Raw genomic sequence first — 9,886 nt, forward strand, 5'->3', positions numbered from 1 at the left:
AAGCGCAGCAAGGAAACCAATCGGCATCGCGGAAAAGCGGCAACAATAAACTTCACATCTCCTTTTTAGAAAAGGATTTAGTTTGATTTATTAGTTATTTATTTCGTCGCTTTATCTCGACGTTCATCTCTTGCTTCATTTTCTCTTATAAAATTTCCTGAATGGGATACGTAACGCAATTTTCGTAAATTTCATTCACACATTTATTTCAGATCGCGATATAATGAGAATAAGCATTAACGAATCGTACATGTGATATTCTTTCAGAAAATAAAATCAGCGATCACGTCCAACACGTACAAGGTGGAAAACAGCGAAATCATCGAGACGTCAGTCGCTCAACATTTCGCGTATCTGCACGGCGTTCTTCAAAACATGGAAGCAAAATTGATGAACCAACTACATGAGCAAAGTGATAGCCTAAAGAATAATTTAGAGGACATCGAAAGGCAGCTTGGAATCCAGGAGGAAAAACTGAAGATGACGCTGCAGGTATGTTTCTCAAAAATAAATTTTTATAGACACCAGAAATATTCGTCTGGCACTGCCTTCAAATCAAACGTCGTTTACTTCAATATTCAATGACGATTCTGTAAGCTTCAGATTATACAGTTTACTTTTTTCGATTATTCGTAACTAATTTTAACTTCCTAGATTTCATTAAGAGTGTAGTAGATAAAAGAATGTAATGAATGCATATAATTATAATCAATAACGTAGTGGATAAACATTCTATTATCCACTACTGAAGAGTAGTGGATAAAAGAATGTAATGAATTATGAATGAATATAATTAAGAATAATTAGATAATTAATGAAGTAGAAGATCGGACGGAAGTAACATAATATTCAATTAAATTCAAATCGACATCTTTTTTTAACAGCGACTTAAGTTGAACTTGATAACATTTGTCTGTAGATAGCATCCTATGCGAAACAAACCTTCCACAAGATGGACATACGAAACGCGATAAACATCTTGAAGGAGATGGCAGATCTCCCTTGTCATTTGATGTATAAGGACGCGTGCCAGAACCAAACCGCAACGTAAGTAACAAAACGCGAATTAATTAAAGGAATTGCTTTGATAAGCAAGATAAACAAGACGTGCAAGATTTTTTTGCTGATTCGCGCTTGATCGTTTCTTCGCCGTTAATAATCGGAATGTTACCGAATGTCTTTTTGTCAATATCGAAGTTCCTAACCCAAGCAGATTATTTTTGCAAGACACGCTTTTCGTCGCGTACGATCGCACGAAGCGCGAGCGGCTATCCGAATATAATTCTCGCTAGTACAACACAAGGCATTTCTCTCAACAGGTTTACCGTCGATGACTCGATCGTCGCAGCTATTGAAGATCACTGCGCAATCACAGTGCCGTTAATGTCGTCCTACAGTCTCGTGCGAAAAGACGAGCTACCAAAGAATTACATAATGTCGCCTTTATCGAAGAAACTGCGCGCAAGTGAGAACATTGATCCTATCGCGAGAGCTTTTTCAAAAATGTGGCATCTTCACCTTCGGATGTTCTATAATTTTTTTTTTCTAATAAATCACAAGTCAATGTTTTCGTTAGATTCGACAGATTATATTTCCGCAAAATCTTTTTTTAAATTCATATCATTATGGCTTGTGATTTGTGCGAAATGAAAAAACGCAGTTAAATAATTTATGAAATGGTATCGACAGTGGTCTTTGACGAGCCGCCGTCAATGCTACCGGAAATGCAACCAAGTAAAGCACTACCACCAACGACGATCGACATCGACGACAAGACGGAAGATAACGAGCAAGAAGAAAGTAAGTTATTCTTTCTAATCTTCAATTCTTATTCTATAACCAGTTTTTTTTCTCTTTCAAGGCATTTCCGAGTACAAGGTGGAGGTGACGTACGTTGTTAATCCGTCGTTTTTCTTCGTCCGAAAACTGGCCACGAAACCGGAATTCCTGCAGTTGGAAAAAGACATAACGGCATACGGGAACAACAAGCAGAACCTAGTCGAGACACCGAGTAATATCAACCAAGGTACGATCGCTCGCGATGAGATTAGCGATCGTATTTTTATCCGTCGCGTTTGTTCTGTTTTACAGACGATATGTGTATCGTCAAACAATGGAAAGAGGTTAACAATGTCGACGATTGGTATCGAGGGCGGGTGAGCGCGGCGAGTACGACTGCCGACGGTGAACGGGTGTACAACGTGATTTACATAGACTACGGTTACGAAGAGTGCAACGTAGCGGCGTCGAGAGTGCGAGAGATCCCCGAGCATCTGCGAGAATTGCCACCGCAAGCGATTCGATGCAGCTTACATGGCTTGCTGCCCAAAAATCTTCACTGGACAAACGCGAGCACGAACGACTTTCTGAAGCTGACGAACGGAGCGTAAGCCATTTGCCAATCCTACGATTCTTACCCCGCGTGTATGTTCGAGGAAAGTGAGTGTCACCGTTAACCGTTTGGAAAAATGTTCTACGTTCTAGCGATTGCACGATGTCTGTTTTCAACCCCACCCGTGACGTTCTGTACGTCGATCTTCGCTTTATCTCGAAGAATAGTAACATGGGTCCGCAGTCGATGTGTAGCACTATGAAAATTATGGATTACGCGCGTTTGAACACTCGGCTAAGCCCGGTAAGTTCGAAACAGTTTTCGAAAATATACATACTCCTAATATAATATAATAATATATATCATAATATACTCCTCTGCACATACACGCACACATAAGTTGTCAATACCCAGATTTTTGGTCGATCTTTCTTTTAAAACTTTCTTAGAAGGAAAAAATAATTCAACCGTGATTATTTTTTTTTATTTATTTTGTCGCACGCAATGTTTGCATTCTTTTGCAGCAGCACGAGTTGAAACCTACCACGTACGTTTATACTAAAGAAGACCTTCCGTTAAGTAAAATGACAACGGTTAACATTGGCTGGATTGAGTCACCAGACAAAATTTACGTCTTGAAGGTAAAACAATTACTATCATATCATTACAATATTTATTTTACCATGATCTCGTTAGAGATAGAAAAGAAGTTTTGTGTTACTTTTTATTTTTGTGAATCTTTGCAGGCTCTGCGTCAAAATAAGTTCTTGAAAATAAGGAATGAAATGAATGAGTATTTCGAAAAAGAGACTTCACCGAACATAATTGAAACACCACAAAAAGGTTGGTTTTTATTTACAGATATTTTTGGATTGCCGAGATAATTATTTTGTAGCTGATCGACAATACTAATTACACAGCTGTGAATTTTATTAATATTATTGTTATTATGTTATTATATGTTATAATAATTAAAAAGATTAATTTAAATAAGATGTTCCACTAATTATTTTTAGTTATTCTGAAATTAAAAAGGGTTAGAAAAATTTGTCAAAAATTTAGAGTACTGAAAAGAAAATTTCATATTATTCTCTATAACTGTTATAATTGCAATATCTAATAGTCTTCAGATGCTTCTGTTAAAAAAAGTTTTTACTTGAGAATGTAAATTCGATATCAGGTTTACCGTGCGCTGTACAATTGGAAGACAATACCTGGCAACGCGGCGAGATCACTGAAATAATTAATGAAAATCAAGTCAGAGTGTTTTGCGTGGACTGGGGTTATACCTTGATTCAAAATCGCGACACGTTACGAGCGATTCCGCATGAATACACCATATTTAAGGCACAAGTAAGTCAATCCCTTTTCTATGCACAGAATCACACAGGCTTATCGTTTTCTCTCGTTCAGGCCATAAAGGTAGCGTTAATGTATATAATGCCTGAATCTGATGGAAGCTGGAAACCGGAAGCTCTCTCAAGTTTGCTGCATATTTTCAATAATGCAAACTGTATCACGATAACTCCTCGAAGAAAAGTAGACGACCGGTACATCGGATGTATGCACGCTGATAACATCGACATCAGCCGTCAGTTAAAACTCGAAGGCGTTGTTAACGAATTTTTTGTGAGGTGAGCGCTGGCGTCACTAAAATTTTTTACATAAAAAGATATAAAGACTTTACTTGAGATGCGATGTTCAATTTTTTATGATTATTGTTCTCTCTTTTCCAGGGAATGTAGCAAATTTAAGAACAAGCCTAGGAAATTACGATTGGCTTTTAAACCTTTTATTCCACTGGAGTCCGATAATAATTCGAAATCCGATAATACTATCAAAGACCTCTGCGTTTCGTGGAACGATACGCAGGTGAAGGATGATAAATCAGTAAAAGACGAGACGCCTAAAGATCCGTTCAAGGTGGAAGTGCGTGTTGAAAGGGCGACCACACCGGACTGCATCTACGTTGCCCAGACCGAATATGAAAAATCGAACGCCAAACTAATGGCGTCCATGCAGAACTTCTACAATACCTATTTCTCCGAACCGCGCGATAATTGGAGTAAAGGCGCATTGTGCGCGGTGTATTCCGCAAAGGACAAGTCCTACTTCCGCGCGAAAATATTGAAGATAAAATCTTCGACAGAAGTGCTAGTCTATTTCTACGACATGGGTATCGAGGAGACGGTGACGATGAAGGACATACAAGTTCTCCATTCGGATTTCACCAAGGAAATGACGTACTGCTTTAAGGTGAAGCTGGCCGGTATTTTGCCGTGCGGCGGATCATCCACGTGGCCGAAGTTATCCTGCGCAACGCTGTCCGAGATTATACGAGACAATTCGAATTGCAAATTTTACATCACTAAGCCGGTAAAAAACTTCTTGCCTTTTTTTTCTTTTAATCCATGAAGTTCGGGGATTTATAAAAGCCCACTTTAGACAATAATTCCATTTGTAATCTTATATGCCGTACTTTGACATATATATGCATTTTAATAGATATATATTTTTTATATAATATGTATATTTTCCGATTCTCTCTTCAAATGTTCTTTATTTTACATATAAGATTATAAATAAAATTCTGTCCTAAATTCTAACACAAGTTATAGATTTTCTAAAGTCTTTAAAAATTACTTGATGAAAGTTGTGTAAAAAAAAATAACATTAATTGCAATTGCCGAATGCAATAAATTTGATTGCGAATATAAAAATGTAACTTGCTCCTGTCACGTATGTTAAGGTTCAGGAAGAAATTTGCGATGACGTGGTCTCTGTCGAGCTTTGGGTAAGACAGTTGAAAATACCAGGACCTTTTGCGAAAGCTAAAGTAGAAATAAATTCTATCAACCGAATGTTGGTGGAGAAGGGTGTCGCCTTACCCATTAAAAAGTAAGAAGTTAAATCAATTTTATATTTAATTGACTAAACTAAACTAAAAGGAACTTAATTTGTATGCGATATTTGAATCACGATTTTTAATCTAATTCAACAGCTACTTTGCGACAGCAGACTCGACTCTCGCAGCAGAATTTAGGCAGCAGTTGGAGAGCAGTTGTTGGTTTGTGCAGTCCGAAGAAGAGGTGGAGTGGCATAACAAAGGGCTAAACGAGATCGAAATGGATGAAACGTTGACATCACCTAAGGATGAACTGTCGTTTTGCAATTCTAGCATTGACGTTTTAACTACTTTAGCTTCGAGTGCCAAATACCAGGCTTGCGAATCGACAGATCGTGAATGTGCAGTGAAATTCTCGGACTGGTTACCGCCGAATGAGATAACGGAGGAAGTATTTCACGCTATGCCGACATATGTGGACAACAAATGCGTTGTGTACTTGCATCCTAAGAAATATAGTACGTTGCCTTGGTTATATAGTAATCTACATAGAGTTCCTTTCTAATGTAATCTTGCATAGAATTTTGCTTTGATTTATACCTATATACCTACACACACACACACACGCACATACATATATATATATATGTGTATATATATATATATATATATATATATATTTATATATATTTAATTGCAATACAACGGTTTTTGATTCGAAAATTGTGCTTACACTCTGTCGTTTTACTTTCGTTAGATGCCGATATACTGCACTACATAGAGACTGAATTACAAATTCATTATAAGAATATTAAAATAAACAAACTTAAGCAATGGAAGGAAGGAGAATTATGTATCGCTCAATATCATGGTAACCAAAAGTGGTACAGAGGTAAAGTTATCCAAACTTCAGGAAATATAATACAGGTAAGGAATAATAATCTATTATTATTACTTTCGCAAACTATTATTTTCGCATTATCGTTTTCTTGATCGTGTGCTCTGTATCTAGGTGGAATTTGTCGATTACGGCAATGTGGAAGACTGTGAGATAGAGCACGTAACGGATCACGTTAGACTGGGACATATTCCTATCCAGTGCACAAAATGCGTCATCAGCGGGCTAAAACCGGTAACAGGATATTCTTTGGCAATACCAATTTATTGTGTAATTCCGTGTTTATTTGCAATTATTTTTCAAAATCTTTCCTCGTGTTTGTACAACAGGACTCCTCGACCGGTAAATGGATGTTGCACGATTTAGACCGCATACACAAGCTTCTCGTTGAAAAAGAATGCAAAGTGTCCATTTTACAGCGTCAACCCACGTATTTAATTGTAAGTTGCGTCCGTGTCAGTAGTAATTTAAGAGTATAAACGAGCTCTTAATTTAAAGTCTCTAATTAATTTTTATATTTCGACAACGATTATTTTATCATAACCTATTAGTAATAATGTTATGCATGCATTAACGTCATACTTGTTACCCCGCAGATATCGATACAATTATTGCAGCCATTTAAGTGCGACTTTCTCATGTATCTTGCAAATCACATGGAGAACATGAATGTTAAGATCGAACGTAAGGAGTGGAATGATTCAGACAATTCCGAGGATGAAGAGGATTATTTAAAATCCTTGGACACCACCAGAGATGTCGTCATTGAAGAGACAGTAAGCGAGTGCGAAAAGCCGTCCGTAGCTGATACTTCCAACGGATCTTCGGGAACATACACGCAGGATGTTACATTGATCCAGGATATGATCAGCGGTAATTTAGCGGAGTCTCTAAAGACAGAATTGCTTGATAAATTGAAGGATAAGATATCCGATACCGAAAGTATATCTTCAATAGACACGAATATTTTGAATAATCATCTGATCTCTTCAACGCCGCAACCACAATCGGAGGAAGAAGACGGTGTTTTTCTCTCGTACAAACGGTTGACAATTCCGCAGGAGACGAAGTATATCGAAATAAAATTATGTTGCAACAAAGATCCCATCACCTCATTCGCGCAATTGGCAGAAAATAACGACCATATGTTCTCTAAAGTGGGCATACGCGAATTTATTATTAAATATATCTGACACAAAGAGCATCAGTCTAATTTATATTCACCTTTTTAGGAGCTTCACAAGTATTATTTGCAGTACGAAATTATAATGTCAGAGTTACAAATCGATGCTCGTCATCAACCGTTACTCGAATCTTTTGCGAAGAGTGAGTAATGAAAGTATTTTTAATAAGAATAGCATGATTTAATTGATACGCGACACAATGTTTAATAAAATTATTAATAATATTCATTTTATAATTTTTCTTAGATACTCCTTGCGTTACGAAGTTTATTGATGACATGTGGTACAGATGCGTAATTACAAATAGTGAGAAAATTCCAAACAGTCGATACATGAAGATTTCACTATATTATGTCGACTATGGTAATCATGAATACAGAATATTGGACCTACTCTCCGAGTAAGATATATAATACTATCGATAATACTATCAATTTTTTCATTATTTGAATTGTGTTATGTATTTGTATAATGATACACAAAAATAAAATGTTCTAGAGACCACAATTTGTATGTACTAAAGCAAAAATGGCTGGAAGTGCCCGCCATGGCTATCAAATGCACATTTTGGGGTCTAAACTTTGTCTCTGACGACATTGATTTGTTAGCGTCAAAATTAGATGAAATCTATAATCAAGCAGTTGTGGCTCAAATCAAGGTAAGCTTGTTTAAAATTCATTTACTTAGTCAGATAAAAACACATTAATTATCCAATCAAATTAGAATCAAAAGCCATACGATCCAACCTTAGATCTTTGACAGCCTTATATTAGTTTCTGTATATATATATATATATATATATATATATATATATATATATATATTTTTTTTTTTTAATTTATTTAATTATTATTAACATTAATTATTATCGTAGGAGATCAACGATGGAAATAATCTGGTGGTCCAAATATACAAGGATAAAACGTGCAGAGAACTTTTTTATGCTCACTTAATAGAAGAAGGTTTATACCAGTTTAAGAAACCCAAGGAAGATTGAGGAGTTTCACTTAATAGAAGGTTTATACCAGTTTAAGAAATACAAAGAAGATTCAGGAGTTTTACCTAATAGAAGAAGGTTTATACTAGTTTAAGGAATTCAAGAGGTAGCTTTAATGACTTCAAGCTTTACTTAAATCATATTTGTCTCATATGATTTATATCCATGGTTTAAGTAAATCCGAGAAGGAATATCTGTGAATATTTTATTTTTTCTATGTATAAATAAGGATTATGATTATAATACATTAGAAAATAAGAGAAGTTCTTATAAAATCTTTTTTTTTTTTTTTTTAATGCGATCGTACATTATATTTTGATATTGCATTAGATTTAGTGACGTTTAGAGATTTTATATTAGTGTCTCTTATAACTAACGTTGTGTACTCTTCGCAATCTGTTCCTTCAGCACCAAGATACTTTGCCTTTGCTCAGGTGGAAGCATTGCAATTTGTTCATCTGATAACTGCAATACTTGCATTATCAAGGCCGCCTGTGAAAAAAAAAATCTGTTTAGAACATAGCTGAGATACATTTTTTTACACTGACTAAGCTGTTGTTCGCGACTGCATTTTGGTTCATCGTGCTGATATATCCAATAAAATTAATTAGTCTTTATACGCGTATAACTAATAAGTTTTTGTTGTTATATTTTATTTCATAAGAAGAACATGAGACACGACCATGATATTATTTTGTTTCAAAATAACTTGATTTTTGCGAACCAAACTTGAAATTTCAAATAATGATGTATAAGTAATGAGAGCAAGATAAACGATCTTTGTCAATGGAGTTATTTTACTGTAACATGCCTTTTCCTGATCGGACGCGCCGCTGGGAATACTTCCCGCTGGAGACATTCCGGCCACTAGCCTTGAAGTTGCGGAACTTGTGGATTGTGAAAGTGCAGCGACAGAGGAGCCGGTTGTGTTGCTAATTACAACGCTTGATGGAACTGGCACAGTTGGTGCAGCGACCGGTCTTGGAACAATCGGCGGCGCAACAGGAGTCGCTGGAAGTTTTGAATAACTAAAGTCTATTAACGTTCGGTCCATCGAGAAGCAATTCTTGCTAAACTTGTACATATACCGAAGCCAATGGGCTCACCATAAAATGCATAAGTAATCACACGTGTAAAAAGTAAAAGAAACATACGATTAGATTTGGTAATCCTAGGATCGATCGGCATTCTGGAATCCCTAAGATCTCTCGAATCTCTGGCGAATCTGTCGGATCTTGGATCGCGGTAGAAGCTGAAAGTAATGTCGATTTATTATAAGGAAAAACCAGCGATTAAATCTATATTTAAGGAGTATATATGTATATGAGACCTCTCAATTCCTTCCACAGGAAGAATGCTGTAAAAAAGAGCTCTTTCAATTACGCAGTTTACAATTGGAGTCTATCGAACAATATGAGGTGCACTTACTTGTCCGCGATATTAAACGCATTTGCCGCCCTCGGGTCGGCGGTGACCGGTAACACTGATGATGGCGCGCTGACTGGCACAGGCTGTGTTTGGGGCGATCCTCTTAAATCCTGATCCAATCTAGCTACACGCGGGTCCAACTGCCTGTCTAGTCGAAGATCTACGTCCTGACCTGTGTTTTTACGAATTAAATTTTAAATTT

The 9,886-nt window shown here is 36.5% G+C and overlaps 2 protein-coding genes across 3 annotated transcripts; one reads left to right on the plus strand and one right to left on the minus strand.

Moving 5' to 3' along the window:
• Positions 1-268: 268 nt before the first annotated feature.
• On the plus strand, positions 269-8,491 carry LOC112456622 (RING finger protein 17-like). Of its 2 annotated transcripts, none has more exons than XM_025019298.1 (22): positions 269-492; positions 920-1,047; positions 1,320-1,465; positions 1,690-1,800; positions 1,862-2,026; positions 2,092-2,386; positions 2,485-2,635; positions 2,857-2,973; positions 3,079-3,175; positions 3,513-3,685; positions 3,746-3,966; positions 4,069-4,708; positions 5,082-5,230; positions 5,334-5,695; positions 5,935-6,104; positions 6,190-6,309; positions 6,405-6,515; positions 6,672-7,232; positions 7,308-7,401; positions 7,506-7,659; positions 7,758-7,917; positions 8,134-8,490. In XM_025019298.1, the coding sequence occupies exons 1-22, from the start codon at positions 376-378 to the stop codon at positions 8,254-8,256; spliced, it is 4,365 nt and encodes a 1,454-aa protein (XP_024875066.1). In that variant the 5' UTR covers positions 269-375; the 3' UTR covers positions 8,257-8,490. The 2 variants fall into 2 exon arrangements, with proteins under 2 accessions (XP_024875066.1, XP_024875065.1); XM_025019297.1 differs by having other exon boundaries at positions 283-492; positions 2,860-2,973; positions 8,134-8,491.
• Positions 8,492-8,521: 30 nt separating this feature from the next.
• Positions 8,522-9,860, minus strand: LOC112456620 (cleavage stimulation factor subunit 2-like; the record flags this gene model as incomplete). The annotated part of the gene is made up of 5 exons (XM_025019296.1): positions 8,522-8,748; positions 9,068-9,267; positions 9,411-9,508; positions 9,587-9,613; positions 9,685-9,860. Coding segments are annotated over 5 exons (621 nt in total), but the record flags the coding sequence as incomplete, so codon positions are not given.
• Positions 9,861-9,886: the final 26 nt, after the last annotated feature.

The sequence above is a fragment of the Temnothorax curvispinosus genome, unplaced genomic scaffold, assembly GCF_003070985.1.
Source record: "Temnothorax curvispinosus isolate PA1 unplaced genomic scaffold, ASM307098v1 QBEX01007005.1, whole genome shotgun sequence".
Classification (NCBI taxonomy): Eukaryota; Metazoa; Arthropoda; class Insecta; order Hymenoptera; family Formicidae; genus Temnothorax; species Temnothorax curvispinosus.

Bases quoted from the DNA above. Each gene is read 5' to 3' on its own strand.
- LOC112456622 (XM_025019298.1), top strand. From the start codon at position 376: ATGGAAGCAAAATTGATGAACCAACTACATGAGCAAAGTGATAGCCTA. The intron at 5,231-5,333 runs GTAAGAAGTTAA...CTAATTCAACAG, and splicing joins GTCGCCTTACCCATTAAAAA to CTACTTTGCGACAGCAGACT. The intron at 6,516-6,671 runs GTAAGTTGCGTC...GTTACCCCGCAG, and splicing joins GTCAACCCACGTATTTAATT to ATATCGATACAATTATTGCA.